Consider the following 21,857-nt stretch of genomic DNA (forward strand, 5'->3'; position numbering starts at 1 on the left):
TCGCGGCCGAGGATCTGCCCTCCTCGCTCCGCCTCGCCGCCGGAAACTTTGCCCCTCGGTGGATTTGCCAGCAGACCGGAGGAGGCGGCCAAACTCCCGGACGCGTTTTGAGCTCCAGAGTCGCTAAACGGGACTCGAACCGAACGTGTGACCCCACCAATGGATTCCTCGTCCGGAGAGCAATCCATTGGTGGGGTCACGTTCGGTTCGAGTCCTGGTTAGCGACTCTGGAGCTCAAAACGCGTCCGGGATTTGGACCGCCTCCCCCGGTCTGCTGGCAAATCCACTGAGCGGCTTACTACACTCGCTGCGCCCGTTTACGGACAGCCCCTCGAACGGCGACGCACTGCACCGCCTGCAGGGGGCGCCACCATCAGCCACCCTCAGACCCTCGGCCTGGGGTTGGGGTGGCTTGCGGCCGACGGGGACCGACGGGGAGGGTGGGCGGCAGCCTGATTCCTGCCTCGAATGCTCGCAATTCCTAGTCCCTCACTGTGAGAGAGAGAGAGAGAGAGAGAGAGAGAGAGAGAGAGAGAGAGAGAGAGAGAGAGAGGATGAGGGAAGGGGGAGAGAGAGAGAGAGCGAAGCTGGCGAGTGAGGGCGGAAGGTGGGTGCGAGTAGAGGGTGACCCTGGGGGCCTTGGGGACCCGTCTCCTTGGCGCCCCTTGACGCCTCCGCGCCGCCACACTGTCTGGTCTGGCAGTGTAGCGGCGTGACACGGTGTCGGCTCTGCCCCGCAGTAGTCAGCATGGCTACCCCAGCGGAGCCCCCGAAGGTGCCCGACATGGAGTCCTTCGAGAACATGGCCACCTTGCCGCTCTCCCGCGGCACCAGCAGCCGCCCCGGCAGGGCCAGGGCGGACCGCCCCAGGGAGGGCCCCCGCCGGGGGCACCGCCCGGCGCCGCCAAGGCCCCCGCCACAGACAAGGCGGACAAGGACAAGGCGAAGCAGGACAGCAAGGCCAAAGCGGAGGCGAGAAGGGACAAGACACGTCGGAGCTGCGACCCAGAAGGCGAAGGAGAGGAGAGTGAAAAACCCAGAAGGAGAAGGAGAAGGAGGAAGCGAAGAAGGCCAAGGAGGACAAGAAGGGGAAGGGCAAGTCCAAGGACGAGGCCAAGGACGCCAAGAAGGAGGCTGACGGCAAGGACGCCAAGGACGGCGGCAAGGACAAGCACGTCGCGTACTCGCCGTCCGCCGTGGCCGACGAGGACGTGGAGAAGTGCAACACCGCCAACAAGGAGGTGGAGGAGGCGAAAACCTGCGCGCTCGCCGGAGATGCAGAGCGCAGCAACCAAAGGTAACGCGGCACGAGGAATCCATTGGTGGGGTCACACGTTCGGTACGAGTCCTGTTTAGTGACTCTGGAGCTCTAAACGCGTCTAGAGTTTTGGACCTGTGTTGGTAGCTTTTCTCTTGTGCGGACTGTTTTTCTACTGTCGCGGGTAGCGGTCGCCCTCGATACTCGACTCGGGACTCGGGCGAAGCGACGCGTCGAACGCGGAGCGCCGCGGAGTGATTGTTTGTATTGGAGATTCGGGATTGAAGAAGAGCGAACAGAGGTCGGAACACCCTTTCCTTTCCGCTCTGCTAGCGCCGCTAGCTCCGCTAGCTCCGCTTGACTCGGCCCCGCCCGCAAACACCGCCCCGCCTCCCGACCCGCCGCGGCGCAATTTTCGGCCGCAAAAAATTTTAAAGCTTTCCGAGCCGTTTTGGCCAAGCGCATTTGATCTACTGCCTCCCTAACTGCAAACTCCTCTAAGCATGCGTTAAGGAGGTGAACAGCCGTTGGGAGCAAATTGCCTTCCAACGGTCAGACATGTGAGAAAGGTGGGCCGATAGGGGTCTGACCCGAGGCGGTCGCCAATGGAGCAATTTGGCCTCGCTGCACGGAGTGGAACGTCCCAACCGCTGGAAACGCTGTGCCTTTGAAGGCGGCGCACAGTGGGCCAGAGGACCGGTGCCGTCGCGGCCTTCCCTCGGGCCGGGCAAGTCTTCATCCCGCCGCCCGAGCCCGCAGTCGTGTCCGGAAACAACACCCTCAGTACCTTTTTTCGCGCCAAAATCTGGCGATACTTTTGTGTAACGCCGTTCTGAAGGGCGGGTTTTCTGCACGGCCTTCTGTTGATGCTCGCACCGGAAGTCGGCGTCCGCTGCCGAGCTCCCTGGGAGCGCCCCTGAAGGGCCGACCAGTAGCATACTGAGAGTCGTTTTCGTCGCTCCGTCTCGCTCGCACCTTCACGGGACGCCGCGTCTCAGGCTGCAGGCTGGGGATTGAGATTACCGTGCCGACGGGCTCGGCAGACGCGGCGAAAGAGGAACCAAAAGATTGAGGGGTTGTAATCAGAGCGGAAAATGACGTTATCTTGAGCAGCCGACCCCCCTCCCCCTCCGCGACGTCGTCCCCGTCACAACACGGCCGGCGAGGAGAAGGAGGGCACACTGGAGGTGGAGGGGCCGCGACCACGCTGGAACCAGCCCGGCACCAGCCCCCTATCTGTCCTGCTTGGCCTACTTAGCCCGCAGCACTCCAAGCGGTCCCACCACACTGCCAAAAAAAATTATTTTTGAATTTCACCATAACACCTGTTGACTACATGGAACAGATCGCGATGTGCACTGTGGGGGTCCCGATAGCCCCGCGAAGCCCTCTGTCTCACTCCCACCGCTCGCAACAACATGATCCCCGAGCCCCACTCCCTTCCCCTTAGCGCACCCCTCGCCAAGTTCACCCCTAGGGCGCCCCGGCCGGCCCACTGCTTACCCATTCCCACTTCATAACGTCAACTCCCCCACCCCCGCCGCCACCCCAGCGCGGTGTATGTAGGCCAGCCTGAGGGGTAGGCGAGGCGGGCGTCTCTCTCCGCGCACAGTGGGCCAGAAGACCGGTGGAGGCGGCCAAAACTCTAGACGCGTTTTGAGCTCCAGAGTCGCTAAATGGGACTCGAACCGAGCGTGTGACCCCACCAATGGATTCCTCGTTCGGAGAGCAATCCGTTGGTGGGGTCACACGTTCGGTTCGAGTCCCGTTTAGCGACTGTGGAGCTCAAAACGCGTCCGGGATTCGCCTCCACTGGCAAATCCACTGTGCGACGAGACGTGCGCGTGGACGGGGGCAGTCAGGAGCGGGTTAGCTGAACCCAGAGGCCAGCGTTACCTAACCCTCGCCGGACGGTGGCGAGTGGGGGTAGGGGGTGGGGGTGGTGGCCCAGGGCGGCAACCCAGCCGGGTTGCAAAACAAAACGTACGCCTTTGGCGTCCTTTGGCGGCCTTTGGTGCGGTGCAGTGGTTTCCGGTTGAATAACTTGGCCACTCCCCCAGTCCGGCCTGTCCCCTGTACGCAACACGCTGTTGCTCTCCGGGGGCCTAGTATTGCTTTCACCCCTGATTGCCTTTCACCCCTCCCCTCCCCCTCCTCTTGCCGCGCTGTCGCCTCCCGCAGGACACAAAGCCCCTCCTGCTGGCTCTTGTAGGGCCGAGAGCTGCCGAGAGCCACGTGCATGTGTGTGAGGGTGTGTGTGTGTGTGTGGGCCTGTCTGTGCCCGCTCGCTCGGAAGAGTCAGTCATACACTCGTGTGAACCAGCAAACCTCTTGCCCTCGAGTCCTTTGTCTCGGTGATAATGCGCCTCAACGCCGACATCCCCCCTCTCTCTCTCGCACCCTTCCGGGACGCCCCGCGAGTGAGAGAGAGAGAGAGAGGAGAGAGAGAGAGAGAGAGAGAAGAGAGAGAGAGAGAGAGAGAGAGAGAGAGAGAGAGTGCTTCTCGCGTATCGCGCGATCGCGACCTCGGCTCCGCTTGCCCCTCCTGATACCACGGCAACCACGCACCCGAGCCTAGGGAGCCCCGCCACTGGTTCCACCACTGGTTCGGCCACTGCCGCCCCCCTGCGCGAGGCTAGAGGCTCTCTGCTGGGTTGCCGTAATAGCTGGCGAGGCGGGCAGGGCGCAGGGCGCAGCACCGGGCGGCGAGGCCTGCAGCCCTACAGTCGTAAAGGGCCTTCCCTTCGCCCCGCCCCGCCCCGCCCCGCCGCCAGTCGTCACCTGCGACATAATTCAACCGCCCTGCAGCCCTTTGGCCTCTCGGGCCGCCGCCCTTCCGACTTCTAACGACTAGTAACGAACAGCCGGCCGCCCACGGACAAAATCCCGGACGCGTTTTGAGCTCCAGAGTCGCTAAATGGGACTCGAACCGAACGTGTGACCCCACCAATGGATTGCTCTCCGAACGAGGAATCCATTGGTGGGGTCACACGTTCGGTTCGAGTGCCGTTTAGCGACTCTGGAGCTCAAAACGCGTTCGGGATTTTGTTCGCCTCCACCGGTCTTCTGGCCCACTGTGCACCGATTTCTCATGGTTCTCCTCTGCCTCCGCACGGCTGGGCTTACTCTACCAGTTGCTCCTAAATCAGTAAATCAGTCACTGGGTGCCCGCGCGGCACAGCGCGGCACAGCCTGTCTCTCTCGCGCCCCGATGGACCCCCGTGAGTGCGACAGAGACAGCGGCCGAGTGACTCTTCGAAATCAGCCGGCCGGCCTTTCAAATTAGTTGGCGAACGAGTAGTGCCTGGCCGCCCTGGCCGCGACGCAACGAGCGAGGCGTCCCTCACTTCGCTCTGTCTCTCTCGCTCCCTTGCGGGCAGCCGCGTGAGCGCGACAGAGACAGAGCGACGCGGCCTGCGGGTTTAAACGGCGCGGAGGGCGCCTAGCAGTGCGTGTTTATGTTGCGTTCCTCGTTTCCCTGTTTTCCCTCGACGCCTACACTGCAAGTCGTGCTGCGCCGTGCTGCCACACTGCTTCCGGCCCGAGCGCGCCACTCGGCGCCACGCCACCCGTCGAACCGAACGGGAACGGCCGAACGTCGTGCGGCTAATTTCGCATGCACACTGCCTTAAACAACAACAACAATCCAGCGCGGCCGGGACCGCACAGTGGGCCGGAAGACCGGTGGAGGCGGCAAAATTTCTATACGCGTTTTGAGCTCCAGAGTCGCTAAGCAGGCCTCGAACCGAACGTGTGACCCCACCAATGGATTCCTCGTTCGGAGAGCAATCCATTGGTGGGGTCACACGTTCGGTTTGAGTCCCATTTAGCGACTCTGGAGCTCAAAACGCGTCCCGAGTTTTGACCGCCTCCACCGGTCTTCTGGCCCACTGTGCAGCGCCGCCGGGGGTCGACGCACTGGAAAAGTGCCGCCCGGTGGACGGAAATAGAACTAACCGTAGGTCGGGGCTCGGGGGAGTAGAGTCGGGGGACCGCACCCTCGCTCCAGCTTGCTCCAGCTCGCTCCAGCTCGAGATAATCAACGCTCGAGGGCGCCTCCGAGGACACCTCAGGCACATGCTTTGTTCTTCATTGCACTTTGCTTACCCCCCGGTCGACCCCCCTCCCCTGCCTCTTTTCCTCCACTTTTTTTTTGCGTTTCGTGCTGCCAGCCCTGCGCGTTTCGTTTTAATTTAGGAGTGCAGCCTCTAACTCCTCATTAAACAGGACGGGCCCGCCTCCGAAACAACAACAACAACTCGGCCGCGAATCACAGAGGACAGCGTTTCGGACGTGGCTTTTCGTGCCCGGGGGGTCGCAAAAATGGAGGTTAAAGGCTGGCCCTGCTTTTTTTTTTTTTTTGATAAATGGTTCCTTGCGTGTCTTTGATGCTCTGCGTGTGTGGTGCGTGGTTTCGGTGCCACACTTGTTCCTCCCGAGTCGGTCGGTGAAGAACGTGGTGTGTTGTTTCGTTCCGAGACGTTTCGACTCGAAGCTGGTATGGGCCCGGCACTTGCTGTGCGGGACAGAAAATTAGGTAAGACGGAGGGGCGTTTACCAGTGGCGTGCGCGTGCATTGCGATTGGCCAGACTGTTGCGTGCGGCACGCGCGAGCACGCACGCCGGGGAGGGAGCGGGCACGGACACGCCCCGATGCAATACCCGTTCAAAACGCGCCCAAAAACAGCGCGCCAAAAACGAGCGCCAAAATTGCGCGCCAAAAATGCGCGCCAAAAACGCGCGCCAAAAAATGCGCGCCAAAAACGCGCGCCAAAACGCCAAAACGGGGCTGCCCGTCGGGCGACACGGGTTCTTCCAGATGGATTAGTGTCGCGGAGCCCCAACTCCGTGAGGGGAGAGCACTGCAAGTTACGCCATCGCCCCAGCGGGGGGCCCGAGCAGTGGAGACAGGGCAGTGACGTCACGGCGGTCGGAGGAAGGACCGAAAGGGCCCGCAGGGACGGGCATGGCCTGTCATTGATGAGTGAGCTAAGCCCGTTCTGAGGGCGTGGTGTGAGGCCCCTGCCAGGCCACCCCGTAGAAATGCCTTCGTGAGGGCACCGTAATCCAAGCGCCGGATTTCGGGCTTAGCCCGTACTTCGACCTACGCCCCTGCGAGCAGCGCAGCCAGGGCGCAGCCCCCGCCCCGATCTACTTAACCTAGGACACGCCGGGGCCGTGCCCCGCACTGCTACGCACTGCCTGCCAGCCCTGCCAGCCCTGCCATGTCATGCACGGAGGTGCGCTGCCAGACGGCTCCAGATTATTCGAAGGGCGAGGGGCCTTGTCGTAATCTCTCCAACGTGATGAATGATGCGTTGCTGAATCCAGGCGTGGCACAGTGGGCCAGTGGAGCGGCGGCGGCGGCCGAAACTCTAAACGCGTTTCGAGCTCCAGAGTCGCTGATCAGGACTCGAACCGCACGTGTGACCCCACCAATGGATTCCTCGTTCGGAGAGCAATCCATTGGTGGGGTCCCACGTTCGGCTCGAGTCCCATTTAGCGACCCTGGAGCTCCAAACGCGTCCGGGATTTGGGCCGCCTCCACCGGTCTTCTGGCCCGCTGTGCGTCGCCTGCCTGGCTTACGGACGGCCCCTGTCTCCTTGACGGCCGAGCCGCGAGGGCGGAGCCGTCGGCGTGGGGTAAGGCGGCGCACAGTGGCGTGGGTCCCGCGTCGCCCCGTTCCGCCCGCAGAACCATCTCGCCTCGCCTCGCCCGGACATACGGGAGCACTGTGGTTGGGGACGCAAGGCATCGAGGGCGACAATTTGTCGATTAGTGGCCAAATGAGCGTGGAGGGGAAATCACAACGAGTGTAGGGTCACCGAGGAGGGTTTCTCAAAACGAACCGCCGCCGCCGCACAGTGGGCCAGAAGACCGGTGGAAGCGGCCCAAATCCCGGACGCGTTTTGAGCTCCAGAGTCGCTAAATGGGAATCGAACCGAACGTGTGACCCCACCAACGGATTGCTCTCCGAACGAGGAATCCATTGGTGGGGTCACACGTTCGGTTCGAGCCCTGTTTAGCGACTCTGGAGCTCAAAACGCGCGCCGGTCCGTTTCCGCGGAGGGGTGGTGCTGCGGGGGCAGTGGCGGAGCGAGAGCGAGATGGATGCAGGTTTAATCGTTTTCCATTATTTACTGTTATCGCGCGGCGGCGCGGATGGACGCGGAAAGCGTTCGTGTCCCGATGAAATATTGACGAGCAATCCGGCAGCCGTGATCTCGCGTCGGATTGCTGAGAGCCCCGCGCCTAGCTTGAGCTTGCTTTAGCTTCGACGTGACAGGTTAGGTTTGCCCTCCAAGTGCCGGCCCACCGCGTTTGATCGGTCGTTGACGGCCTGCCGGCCTTCCAGCATGCTTCCAGCGTTTGTCGTGGCAGACCTGTTGCGAGCAGCGAACTGCCGAGAGCCCCATTTGAATTAATCTTGCAGGCCTTGTGTTCCGTCTGGGGCGGACTAGGCGGACCTGTCCGCGGACATACCCCGTCAGCGAGAGACTGCGCGGGGCATCGACATGGAGTAGCGACGCCGCCTAACCATGTCCCTCCTTGTGTGTTGCAGGACTTCCCTGTTCATCATTCTGAGTTTCATCTACGCCAAGCTCCTCGTCGTCGTCTGCATTGCCTTTGTAGTTTCTGAAGTCGCCAACAACGCCCTGCCCCTGTTCTACTACGAGGTAAGCCGTGATGCTGAGGAGAATGTGCCCACCTCTTAGTGCTGAGACTTATTGGCAAAGTTTCCAGTTGCGTTCAAATTGCGTCCTTGATTTTTCTTCGCAATTCTTCGCAAACTTAAAAAAAACAATATCTCTTAATTCGCAAACTTTTCAAACAATTTCTCTTAATTTTTGTAGCATTTGAAACTGATGATGGGCTTCTCCTCTCCCCGCAGGGCTTCTTCTCCTACCTGTACGGCGCCAGCATCTTCTTCCTGCTCTACGTGTTCTGCTTCCTGCTGCAAGAGTCGGCGTGCTGCGCGGGCAGCCCCGACGCGGCGGAGCGCGAGCGCCTCAAGCGAGAGACGGCCGCCAGCAGGCAGCGCGAGAAGGACCGCCAGAAGGCCGCCAAGGAGAAGGAGAAGGCGGACAAGGACAAGGCCAAGAAGGACAAGAAGGACGACAAGGGGAAGGGCGGCAAAGGGGATGCCGGTGCACCGCCCGCGCCCCCCCAGCCCGACGCCCCGGCCGGGGCCAAGCAGGCCCTCTACCCGGTGAGTAGGAGCAGGCCCTTTGGCAGGCCTGTCCCCTGGCATCGCCAACCCACATGCAAACCGACAAGAGCAAATCATTTAAAAAAATCACTTTTACAAAAAAAAAAAAAATTTATTTTTTCAAAAAAAATTTCTAGTATTTTCAACTGCATCTCTTTACACTTGTAGCGCTCATATATTTACAGCTGTATCTGTGGTCTTGTAGCTTCACAGTTTAGCCTCTTGTTAGTGTTTCGGAAATATTTGCCAAAGGCTAGTAAACTCACTAAAGCATTCAGCACCAGATTCATTTTTTTTCCTTTTTTGCTTGTTTCTACGTTGCTTCATTATGAATTTATATTACTAGTACCATTCAGTTCTTTAAATTTCATTTTGCTGTCTTAAAAATGTATTGAGCTTAGCTATGCTTTAAAGCAATCTGTCACGCCCATACATACCAGAAAAGAATAATATTTTTATTTCTTATAGGTCACAGTTGGAGAGTACTGTACTTGTCTGGACCCTTGTAATTTTCTAGAATTATTAAGTTTCGAATTCCCACACTCAGTGTGATGATTCATCTTTCATGTTTAAACTGCTTGACTTCGTCACATTTTCATTCCCATTCCTGTGTGCTGGTTCACATTTATGGAAAGATGCTGAAGATCCGACAGTCACAGTATTGATTTGCTCAAAGTAATTGTAACCTAATTACTATTTGCCCACATGTTTTTAAAATAATTTAGGAGAAGTCCAATCCTACCTAAACACTTATATTTTCTAAGTCCTCTAGACATGAACTTTCCCTTCAATCTTTGTTACGTATTTCACCTTTTTTTTTTTGTTCTTGCCTAAGTTTTGACAATTTCATCTGTGGTTTGAGTTCTATTTGTGGTTTGGGTTTTGGTTTGGGTCGGTTCGGCTGGCGATTGTCGCGCAGAGGCAGGAAGGCTATCCTCGTAAGATGAGAGATGTGGTGAAAATGAAACAGCAGCAACACCAACCGCAACAGGAGCCGTTGCTTGTGGGCCAGTCTGCCGTTTACTGCGTAAGTTCACTGCCGGGCCGAACCTTTGTGTGCAGTTTCATTTTGATGGGAAGGTGCCCAGACTGGTTTTTCAGTCGCAACTTGGATGAACCCTAGTTTAGTCATTCAGTTTTGCAGTTATTTTCACCTTTCATTTGAGTTATCAACCGAATTTATTTAGAAAAATTTATACCTATTTGTTGACTGAAAAAACATTTTGGGTGTTTTGGAAAAAATTCTGTATCATATGTGGTTTAAGGGCTTTGTCTTTCTGGCCATGAGGATCTTAGAAGAGCCCTTTCCTGAATGATATAGTTCTGGATTGGTCGCTTGTGATGTCTTTCAATTCATGTGCACTTAACTCTCTCATGGACTTTTTCCTGTGTACAGTACTTGCATTTCCCTGCTTTGGTTAACCATACTTCCCCTTCCTTCCTACAATGGGGTCTGAATTCTTGACTTTTTCATCTAATCTGAGTTATGCAAATAGCTCGATGTGCTTCCCTCAATCCTCGATGGAAGTGTTTTTTGCATGGTTCTTGACTGTCTTGACCTCCTTCCTCTTTGTATTGCAGGTCATCTTTCCTTGATCAGGGAATGCAGTTTTTTGCTTCTTAGCATGTGGATGCCATGTGAATGCCGTGTGAAAAGTAGTTTGTTGCTGTAGTAGTAGAGCACTGGCAAATATGCATGCCAACATAGTTTGCTTCGCCCAGTTCACTGAATTGTTTATTACCAGTGTTCACATTTTGCAACTTTCACTAATCCAAATTTTTAAAAAAATCATTTTAATAAAGCATTCTTAATTATAAAATGTTGCTCGATAAAAATTTTACATTTACACATTATGAAAAAAATACTTGTTTATGTTGCTCTTTTATTCATGTAATAAAAATTCTCAGGAATGTGATAGAACAGGTCCTTTAATTTATTTTCATTGCTTATTGGTGCAGCAAGATGCTGTCGAAATGGAAGGAGGTTTGGACCGTCCAGTTGGAAGGAAACGCAAGACATCTCAAAACAATTCCAGCCATGGTAGCTTCTTCCTTCGTGTTGGTGCCATTGGTAAGTTGATTTCTCGTAATAGGCATATCACCTGTTGTTACAGTTTATCTTCTTGCATTGAATGAATTTCTGACCAAGGTCTCACTTTTTTCTTACAGCTTTTGGACTGGGCACCATGATTTACACTGGTCTTGAGTTCGGTACTTTCTTTGAGACACCCATGTCATCTACCAAATGCTACAACATTCTGCGTGGTCTCAATCCACTTCTCCAGATGGTTTTCACATTTATGCAGATGTATTTCATCTTTATGAACTCTCGGGTAAGAGCAAAGTCAATTTTTCTCTGAACTTTTATGTCCCTAAAACTATGACAAGTTTCTAAAATGTAATCAATTACTTATAACAGCTCAACATCCACCGCTTCAAAGTGATTGCTCGCTTTGGCCTCATGCACATTGTGGCCACTAATATCTGTGTGTGGATCCGCACTCTCATGCTTGAGAGCATAAAGGAAATCTCAGTTTATATGGCTTTGAGTGATCAAGGAAAGCAGGCTCTCCTCACAACCCACGCTACTCCACTGTTCTATGGAAATGGCAAGGGGCTGTCTGGTCTGGGACTCGGCAAGTCTCTCAGCACCACTGGCAAGACTGGAGGCACCAACTACGGCCAAACAGGAGGTGGTTACGGACAGACCGGAGGCAACTATGGCCAACCTGGCGCAGGTGGAATAATTAGTGGCTACGGAGCCAATGACCTAGTTGGTAAGTTCATTTCTTTAAATTTTTTGACTCAAACAGCAGATAGTTGATAGATAAATATTGTGAAGTTTCCTTGACTTTCTTTAACTTTCAACATTGTCTAACTTCTGCATGGTGTGTTTTTGTAACCCCTATCTGTGTAAGTTGTCTATGGTCCTCCTATGTTTTCTGATAAAAATTTTCCAGGGAGGTCTTAATTTCTGTTTCAAAAGTCTACCTTTTTTCTCATGCTTTCTTGTGCTTCCTATCTTGGATTTTATTCGATTCCATCCACACTGTCATTATCTTGACACATTTGTTATTATGCTTTATGAAACTTAAGACTAAAGCTGTTAAATGGTTCATTCACAAAACTGATAGGGTTTCTTGTTTTTTCTTGTGTTGCACTTATTGTTGTGTGAAGTGTGTGATTGAGAATTTGGGCAAATAGCACTTTGGCTTTGATGCTTGCAGAGACTTTCCAGCCCAACCCTCTGCGAAGTGCAAACATGGTTGTGAGCACGGTTGCTACCGCTGGCTCATATGCAGTGAAGGCAGCCCAGACCACCATGAGCACGCTTGCATCCACTGCTGCTACCACGTTGAGAACCCTGCCAACCACTCTATCCACTTCCACAACTACCACTTCCACTACGACAACCACGCTACCCCCATCCTCCACAACCCCTTTCTTGACCACGCTGGCAAGCACAGCCGCGTCCACCCTGGTCTCAACCACCACCTCCACAACCCCACAGTCTGTGCTACGACAAACTTTTGCCACCATGATGCCAGGTATGCCAGTGTAATGCAACCTGTAGTCAAGTAGCTCCTGTTTTCTCTTTCGTTATTTTTCTGTTCTATATTTACCAAATTTTTCAACATTTCAATCTATTACTACTATTGAATACATTGAACATAACATTGAATACACATGAAAAGTGTTTTTGCCTGAAGATAAATGGGACGTAAAAGATTGAAGCACCCTTGTAAAAGCACCCTCTTTTTTTCTATTGATGATTCCTTCCCAACCTGCTAAAAATATTTCCACCTGCCTTCTTTATCTTTACATTACGTTCATGCCAACTTTGTTTTCTTTCTTTCTAATTTGATATTCATCCTTTTCATCCCTTACTGAGACAAATTGCATTGCAGTGACTCCTGTACTGTATTCCCGTCTTTATGTGAAAGAGTCTGATGGAACCATTTTCATTTTCCAGATGCTCCTCGAATGCCGTTTGACCATGATGCTGGTATTAAAATGGGAGGAAATGACGAGATGGGGGGCACCTTGCCTGTGGCTGAAGCGTTGAAAGCTCTGGCATTTAACTTGACTGGACAGCGAATGCTGGACTCTGAAAGCTGTGTCCGCATCAACATCATGGGCAACATTGTGCGGGACGCTGCTCCTTACTTGTACCCCTTCATCATCGAGTACTGCCTCATTGGAGCTGCTGTTGTGTACATTATGTGGCGGCACATTGGTTACAACCCAAGGTATTTGGTTATTTCAATGCTCTTGTTTTGACATAGTATCTGTGGGTTCACAAGAGCTAATGTAAATTTTATTGTTACCCGTTTCCTTAGATATGTAACTGAGGAGGATCTGGAACAGCGCTTGGAAGCAATGCTTTCTCAGAGAGCTGTAGCCATTGCTCGTGCTCAACATGGCCGAGTCGACTGTGTTGGCGCCAGCAAAGGCCTTTTCTTCGGACTGCTGCTCCTCGTAGGCTCTCTCATCTGCCTCATCTTGTTCTTTGTCTTGATCCGCCACCCTGAGCTTGGAATTCTCGCAATTTACTTGGCTGACTGCTCTCATTCCATCGTCATGGTGCTCAGTATACTGGCCATCATTATAGGATTCTGCAGGTAAGAAAAAGTTCCGAAGAGTGCAGAGAATGTAAAATGTCATGTGCCAAAACTCCTTTTCCTGGATGCCATGCAAACTCTACATGCACTCTCATCATTTTCTTAATCTCAAAAATATAAAGAAGAGATAGTTGAACTATGATCTTTAGAATGATGCATGACTTTGTACGGGAACTTGAAATCTTAGAGAATGTGTACAAGGTGATTGTCATAGCTGTAATGAAAATACCTTTCCTTTTACTGTCAAGAAAGTATAAACTCTCATAGTGTAGGTAATCATTTTTATTTTGGCTATTGTAATGATCTTCTAATCTGCATGATTACCCCCTAGTAAAAGTTAGCTGGTTTTATATTTATTTACTCTCCTTTAATAGCTTTGAAAATTATATTTTAGGGAGTTGATGCTCAGTTTTGACAGTGTCAGTTTCCCATTTTTCTTGCCAGGACTAATTTCAGTCAATAGGTTCTAGACACGTTACAATATAGAACATATGAAAAGTTTACTTGGCCTGATTTCTACCTGTAGCCTTTGTTGTTGCTTCTTAGCAATGTTGTAGTTGATAGATTTGGTTCTTGTTTTCTTTTTTTTTTCCAGCAATAACTGTTGTGTTGACAGTTTTGGATATCTCTCATGTGAACAGCAGGATCAGGATCATGAGCAGTTTGAAATGGAGCAACGCGATGAGGATAATGATACTGACAATGAACTAGAACACCTTGCGCAGCATGTGCGCCATGAACCTTTTAACATGTATGTGAGATTTTAGATTTGTGCCGTTATGTGACCTTGTGGCACTTGGAGTGTCTCTTCCTGTGTGACTGTCACAACACAGCATGTTGGCACTTGACGATGGATCAGCATAGATTCATATGTTGTTACTGTGCTAGCAAGCAAGGTTCCTTCAACATGGCTTTCATCGGCTTTCTTCTGAGGAAGTGGCACATTGCACCCCATTTTAGCCGCAACCCTCTCCTGTTTGTTGCAACCTGTTGGTTGTCGACTTAAGTCAAACTCTTCTTGATATCCAACAATGGACTTTCACTTGTCCCCTTGCCTTTGAGAATTTTATTGATAACTCATAAACAATTTAACCAAAAAGAAATTCAACACGAGTTACTATTCAACCTCTTTTATTTTCAATTCGAAATGGACTAATAGTATTTTTATATCATGAAAAATAAATTTTTTGTCAGTATTTAGAATAATGGTAGATGTTTGCTGCATGAATGTGAAGTATCTAATGTAGCTCTTGAAATTGCTTACCCTTCTGCATGCCATTTTGAATGTGCACCATAATCTGTTTCGTCTTTTATGTCACTCCAAACACTTCATTAATTTTGATTCTGCTTAACTTCTGCTGGTATTCCCTAATTTTTTCTATTTTTGTGCAGGGTCCAGAGTCTGAAATTCAAGCGAGATGAGCAGAGCGACTTGAATGACATCCTTCTCCGTGTGTCAGCCTTCGGCCTCTTCATATACGCTACATTCAGTGTCATTGCTGGTTCTTTGCTGGCCACAAAAAAAGAGCCCAACATGCTTGTCACAGTGACCAGTGCTCTGTCAGTCCTCCAGGTCTGTGTCTAGTGTGCATCGTCTTACTGGTATGTTCTGGGGGGTGTTGCGAAGAATCTATATAAGCCATGTTTTCTGTTGCAGGTGGTCCTTCAGCTCCTCTTCATCGCGGACGTGTCCCGCCGCCGGGTGCACCTGCCCGAACACGACCGCAGCAAACCGGGAAGGCAGATCGTCACCTTCCTCTTGATTTGCAACGTTGCCATGTGGGTCATATACACGTTTGAGATGCAAAAGGTTGCTGCCAACCCAGTCCAGGTAAGCCGCTTGATCCTGTGTTTTCTCTCAACTTTTTGTAAAATGACATAATACAAACATTTGTACGCCTTGATTTCAGCTTGATTTCTACGGGTACCTTACCTGGGCCCTGGTGCAGCGCTTCACTTTGCCCCTTTGTGTGTTCCACCGTTTCCACTCCGCTGTGACTCTAGCAGAAATATGGAAGACCAGCTACAAGGCGCGATTGGAATAAGCTGAAATAAAATTGTGGCTGGTTTCTTCTGGGTCAAGCTGGAAAGTACAAATGCAAATCGTGAATGTAAGATGAAAGTCAAGAGAAGACATGTAATTTTTATTCATGTAAATGTGGTTGAGGTACCACTGCACTGTGTACATTCGCAATTGGGAGAAAGTTATCTTCAAGCTAGTCATTTGTGATGAAGGGAGCATGAAATCAGCATGTAAAAGGGTGATCAGAGTCATTTTCTCAGTGAAACTTAAGCTCTTTCCCCTCATTTTAATTTGATTATGATTACACCCTGTGATAGAACAAAGATGCATTTCCACCCTGAACCTAGCCAGTTCATCAGGACTGTATCATTTCAAAAACAAAAAATCAGCTCAAATTATTGGTCAGACTGTATTACCTGACCGTTTGGTTACCAACTGTATAGCACATTTTATATTTTGTGGGCTGCCAGGAAATTGTGAACAATGAAGTAGTGCTTTGACTACATGTGTTGAAAATGCCAAAGTCAAAAGGCGACCTGAGAATATGTTGCTACCAACTGTGTCAAATTTGTAGTGATTGTACATTTTCTTTCTATAATACTCTATGCAATTTTTGTGTATTTACAGTAATCATGAAATTCATTCATTCACATGTATGTCATTTCCATAGCCATTGTCTTGAAGCAAATTAATTAGAAAATCTTTTCTTTACTAATTTGATATCCTCATCTTCTATAGCATTAGGAAGATATGTAGATACTGTTGGTTAAGTGTTAAGTCCAAAGCCGAGTAAAAGTAATCATTTCCTTGTGCTTGAAAGCTATATTCCAAGTTATTTTCATTGTACTGTTTCGTAACATAGCTGTTAGCATCATAAATTTTTCAACATTCTTATGTGCCTGTACTTCTTTTATGCCGTAAATGTATCTTTCCATTCCTATTAGGATTTGTATCCCATATGGTTTCATATTGGTATTACACTTACTCCAAACCTTGACTGATGTGGGTGTAAGTCACAATTATTCAAAAAAGTAACTCTCTTTAACCTAGTCTCATTTACAATCCTTATTGACTGACATCCTGACATTCATCAGTATTCTTGACAGAACTGAAACATGTCGTATGTGAAGACATCAGTCAATGATTTACTGTGGCAAATCAAAGCTTTGTACATTTCACAATTTTTTAATCCTCGGGGCCATAATCTTTTGTGTGTTCTTGGTCTTGTTTGATTTTGAGTAGCATTAGGAGTCGATAATTAACTGTCAACAGCTCATCGGGTAGTACTTTTGGAGACATCCATGGGGAAATGAAGTTGTAAAATACATACACATCTATTTATTTACACTTGAAACCATTTAACCCTTAAAATTTGTGAAACCGCCCAATAAAACTAAAGTCAATAACAGGAATTTTGTTTAGATCCTAGCTTAGATCTTTCATGGCTTGTAGTCAGCAATTCTATAAAACAGAAATAAGGCAGAAATTGATATGTATACATTTGAGCAAACTGATCCTTCTTCAAAATTTTAGTGCATGCTGATGATGGCATTCCTAAAGAGATAGACAGAAGTTCAAAGTGAAGCGGACAAGGCCAATGTGTTGTAACTCAACTCGCGCATTGATATGGAGAGGGATGTTTTTTTCCCTAGACTATCATGTACGTACCTTATCTGCAATACTCAGCCTGAAGTTGTGACATTGTAAATTTGTATTTATAAATATTTTCTTTTGTGTCATACTGTAACTATAATAGCAACATATTTATATTTATAAAAAAAAAACAATTTTAGTCTGTTTACTGCTGATTATTTTAAAGTTTCCCAATGTTAATTATATATATTATTTATTTTGTACATAATGTTTGTGCCTATTTTTAATAGGACCCATTTCCTTTACAAAAGCTCACAAATCTGTAGAAGCATGGTGGGGGCTTCTGCACTCCCCATTGCTGGGTAGTTTGTTTTCCTTTGCCCATGATTTTGTTCTTGTTCCCTGTCTTTGGTACGTGACTCCATGTCCTGAGACTATTTTAATAAGTAGCCAGTATGTTCACAGTTGTGAACCACCTGCTGTCATGTGATGAACTGCATTTTCTTCTTAATTTTTGTTAATTTAAAAATCCCTGTCATTTTTCTTTCTTAATAAAAAGACAGTGGGGAATTTTTTTGTGTGAAACTTCACCGCCACAGTGTGTTCTTAATTGTTATTGTTTTGTAAAGCACATCACCTTGCAAGATACCATTTATAAAATAATTTGAGATAGCTGTGCAACAGCCTAAGTTGAAAGCCACCAACAAGTAAGCTGAAGGGACCATGGGGGAGACAGCAAGGAAAGATTGGAAGAACACTTAGGAGTGCTTGCTAGTTTTAGAGCTAGTTCAAGATTCCCCTTCATGATATTGCTTCAAAGTACTTGGATTGTGCTGTGCCTTGAAGTCTCTAGAATAACTCTTTAACATTTTCATGTTGAGGGGTTTTATTTCTCTGAAAGTTGAATCCTCATTCAGTGAATTTGTAACTGTGTCATTTTCTGAGACTTCCATTCATTTCGCTAAGTGCACCATTTCCTCACAATGTGATTTGAATTGCACATGTATGTCTTTGTGTGTCTGTTAAAGGTCATTGTTTACACAATTTCCTTGAGTCAAGTATGTTTTGATCACTGCTTTCAAAATTTTATGTTTCATTTTGATCTACATACTTTCTTTGCCATTAAACTTTTTTTTTTCTTTTAACAAAATGAACATGTATTTCTCTGATCTTTGTGACCAGCAAAGACCATACATAGATCATGTGTTTCTCATCAATCAAGCTGTAAGCTTTCTGAGCTGCTCAAAGTGAAGTCAAATTGCATAGACTGGTCCGGTGAAAAAGTTAAATGGAAATGGGCAAATAACAAAGGCATATTTCCAATATAGAATTTTCTCATGACCCAGCGTTTAGTTGTTCTTGTGTTTTTGTTCAATTTATGTACCTGTTTTAAGAAGGACCTGCTTGTTCTTGACCAACCAGCTATTTAATCGATGTTATATAATTCATTCCCAGTACTGGATGGAACCAACTGCCTTAAACATTTCAAAAAGAAATTCATGAAGAAAGTTATGTCAACCTTTGCTTCACAACACGTATCACTGCCATCTCCATCAACAGTAGTAATAGTAAAGTCAAATCAATAGACGACTCGTATTTACCAATTTCCTAGAATTTTTTTAATGTGTTATGTGATAGGCACATTTTTTATGTGCTTTGTTGTATGATAGCGTAGAATTAAGGCATACCGCTGTAATAGAGCTGAGTGAGCACAGAGTGATTAGGAAAAGAGTTTGTGATGGGAGTGTGTGATTGAGAGTATACGCTTTGCTGCTGCTGCAGTTGCTGCTACTGGTTGTGTGTTTGTATTTGTCTTTCTCAGGTGTATCTTGCCTAGTGCCACTTTATAACACAAACATTTTCTTTAATTAGATGGGTAAGCCTGGAACATAAGTGTCTTGTTAAGAACTAAAGCAATCAAGGAGATCACAATATTCAGATTGTTATAACATACTGTAACTCTCTAGTAATTCTGACTCAATTCATACCAAAGTGGATTTAGTGGTTCTATCTATGTGAGGCATGCACATATAAGTGCAGACACACTGCAAAAAGTCTGAAGGTACTCATTAGACTTCAGAGGTGGCATTTCTTTCAGAATGGTAGCATATGGATCACTATTGGGAGTGTGTGTTGGAGGAATATTTCTTAATAATTTAAAATTATCAGAAAAAAATTGGTCTTTCCTAGGGAGTATTCATCTGCCTTGGTGGTGTGCAAGACTCTTTCTCATAGTTCAGTTGTAAAATTTGTCTGTCTTGTGTGAGACTTGTTCCTATATAGGACTAATCTTTGTCTCATTAATGGCTCAATTTTAGAAAACACTTGTGTATCAGATGAAACTTTCAACAAAAGAAAATGTCATGTTTAGCATGTGGTGTATAGTTAGTGCTATAAAGATATAAATTTGGTGAAAGACCGGTAATCTTAGACGTTTTGTGCAGATCTTGAAAAAAGACATTTTTTTAAAAGTCTTATTACAAAAGAGGTGACCAAAGTTAGAGTTTTTACTCTGGTCAATTCTTTTGTGATAGACATTTTGTTGAATCATGTTATGAGCTGCCGTTTTAACAAAAAAGAAGCAGTTGATCTGAAGAGCCTCTAAAAACTATTGCATTTCTGACCAGGATTTGTTCGTTCCGCCAACAGGTATGCCATGGAACATGTTCTTTTTAGCAGCATAAGCAACATGTTTTGTACAAATTTAGCGTCTTTTGGAATCCTAAGGGAGCCAAAACCCATTTCTGTCCATTGACACCTTTCCTTTCAAATTAATTTTAGAAGAAAAAAAAACCATCTTAATTGTATCAAAAGTTGACATGTAAATTGACTTTGTACACATTTCAATATCTGAAATAAAACCACTATGAATAAACTTGCAATTCATTTGTTATTAATGAAAATGCCCGGTGCCCAATTGCCTTTGACACATTTTATTTGCTGTGAAATTGACTTTGCCCGTGACGCTGGTTGGGCAATAACTCACAGCATTCAATTATGTTGGATAATTCAATTGAATGTTTCAGTTCGATCTGAATTGGTAGGGGAAATGAGCTGCTCCAAAATTAATTCCTCAAATAAAGTTTTTATTTATTAAGAAAACCGGTGATACACTTTGCTTCACTGTAGGTAAAATGCATTGAAGCTGATGCTATCCCTCTGCTGCGTAAACACAACTTGACAAACCATGCATTATTGAAAATCACAATATAAGTAAGGATCTGAACCGTCATTCAACAAAAGCCTACTCGACACGAAAAAAACTGAATTCAAGGTTGCAGAAACATCATTCATGGTAGGCATTCAGTGCTGTTGGTTTGCAATCGCATCTTAATTCGATACAATTTGTAAGAGCAGTGTCTAGAATTAGACGAGAATTAATTTGCCCAGACGTGCAGTTGCCTGATGGTTTTGTTTAAAAGCTAGCAGAGAATTGAAATAGCACCGCAAACATGCAGTTCATATTCTGATTTTAAACTTGAAACAGGTGACAAATTTTGAAGTTGAACATTGCACTCATTCAATTAAATAGCAGATCCATAATTGTCTACATTTGATGCAATCTGAAAGACAGATTCCATCCACTGACAGGAATAATTGGTCAAAGAATCATATGGATCCATAACGTGTAGAAATTTGTGATTTTCTTTACTTCTAAAAAGAAAAGGAAAGAAAATTAACTACAACTTTATTTATGCAATTTTCTTTCTTTCCAAATGTTTTGTGAACCAATGAATGATTCAAATATTTACTAGCAACAACCCTTTAGTTTCAGGCATAGAGAGTATCTGTGGATATCACACGTTCAATGACCAAGGGAATCACAACCTTTGCATCGAGTCATAGAAAAAAATTGGTAACCAAGGAGTTCTACAAATGAGGATAACCATTATCTTTTAAGTTCAATGCACTTCAGTTGAAAGCATTACAGGACATGATTTTTAAAAAAAGTACCACTTAGAAACACAGTTTTTTAAAGAGTATTAGTTCATCCCATTGCATATTGCCATTATTGCTGAAAGCAAAAGTTTTTGACATACAAATAGACACATTCAGAACCAAACACACCTGACAAACAAAAATCCAAACAGCATTTTTTCCAAAATTAGACCAAGGACACATATATAGTTACTTCTAATTATCCGTACCCAACTTTTTAGAGTTAACACACTCCCCAGTTACGTATTGTAGTAGTAGTAGTGGTAGTAGTAATAGTAGTAATGCTAATAGTGGTAATAATGTTACTTTCTCTGTCTATTTACATGATTTACAAGAAAATAGGGCCAAAAGCGCTGGGTTTTGCCTTGGCGCAACAAAAATTCTGGACGGCCACCTCGCAAAGGAGGTAGAACTGAAGCTAAGGATACAGAATGTGGAGTGCCAAGTCACGCACATCAAAAGTACCCCTTAAACAAGTACGCACACAAAAGAAAATCAACACGTATGCAATTTTGATGGAAATGTGACTGCTTTCTTGTCAAAATTTCAAAGGGAAAAAAATCCAACTGTGATTTGACTACTTTCGTAGGGTAACATTTCAGCCCTCATTCGTCAACTGCAAAAATTACACCCTTAGATTAAATAATCATGCAATTGTGAAATAGTCATGGTAGTCTAGCACCAACAATTTTCAATCAGGCACATTACAGTTTTAGAACTATCAGCCACTCACAGGCACTTAAGACTGACTTTGAAACTGAAGAGTGCTGTCAGTTCACAGGGAACATGAGACATCAATATATGATACAAATTTTAGCACTAAAAAACGGTAGTTGGTTTTCGAGCAACCAGTCACTTTTCACGGACATGTCCATAAATCCGATCTCCAAGACGCCACCAACAGCACTCGCAAGGCCCGGGCCAGACAGACCACACTTAAGTTCCGGATCCCCGGCGTTTAGGCCTCCACCACTCTTCTTGAAGAGCACTGCACTGCACTGCACCCGAAGAGCGGTGATGCACTGGAAGGGGGCCGCTCTCCCGAGCGGGGGCACCCTCCCCGGACTATTCACAGCCCGAGCAGCGCCACCAGGAAGCTGAAGAGCACCACGAAGAACGGGTACTCCAGGCGGAGCTGGCCGCCGTGCTGCATGGCGGCGGGGTGTTCCCCTGCGACAGGAAGGTTAGGTTAGGTTAGGTTAGGTTAGGTT

General features: G+C 47.5%; 2 protein-coding genes across 6 annotated transcripts in view; one reads left to right on the plus strand and one right to left on the minus strand.

The window, feature by feature from the left end:
• LOC117648046 (proton channel OtopLc) overlaps positions 1-19,589 on the plus strand; it is a 51,370-nt gene extending 31,781 nt beyond the window's left edge. For 2 of the 5 annotated variants that reach the window (XM_034390203.1, XM_034390204.1), the window contains exons 4-16: positions 7,822-7,936; positions 8,152-8,469; positions 9,389-9,496; positions 10,429-10,540; positions 10,639-10,802; positions 10,889-11,246; positions 11,697-12,017; positions 12,443-12,719; positions 12,810-13,091; positions 13,687-13,842; positions 14,484-14,664; positions 14,749-14,922; positions 15,002-19,589. In XM_034390203.1, the coding sequence (XP_034246094.1) occupies positions 7,822-7,936; positions 8,152-8,469; positions 9,389-9,496; positions 10,429-10,540; positions 10,639-10,802; positions 10,889-11,246; positions 11,697-12,017; positions 12,443-12,719; positions 12,810-13,091; positions 13,687-13,842; positions 14,484-14,664; positions 14,749-14,922; positions 15,002-15,136 (2,701 nt within the window). In that variant the 3' untranslated portion in view covers positions 15,137-19,589. The remainder of the gene's footprint in view (positions 1-7,821; positions 7,937-8,151; positions 8,470-9,388; positions 9,497-10,428; positions 10,541-10,638; positions 10,803-10,888; positions 11,247-11,696; positions 12,018-12,442; positions 12,720-12,809; positions 13,092-13,686; positions 13,843-14,483; positions 14,665-14,748; positions 14,923-15,001) is intronic. The other 3 variants (XM_034390206.1, XM_034390207.1, XM_034390205.1) reach the window with 3 other exon arrangements.
• A 181-nt stretch (positions 19,590-19,770) lies between these two features.
• LOC117648097 (lachesin-like) overlaps positions 19,771-21,857 on the minus strand; it is a 101,822-nt gene continuing 99,735 nt past the window's right edge. The window contains exon 7 of the mRNA XM_034390308.1: positions 19,771-21,816. Coding sequence (XP_034246199.1) covers positions 21,716-21,816 — 101 coding nt within the window. The 3' untranslated portion in view covers positions 19,771-21,715. The remainder of the gene's footprint in view (positions 21,817-21,857) is intronic.

Source organism: Thrips palmi, unplaced genomic scaffold (genome assembly GCF_012932325.1).
Source record: "Thrips palmi isolate BJ-2018 unplaced genomic scaffold, TpBJ-2018v1 HiC_scaffold_3, whole genome shotgun sequence".
Lineage (NCBI taxonomy): Eukaryota > Metazoa > Arthropoda > Insecta > Thysanoptera > Thripidae > Thrips > Thrips palmi.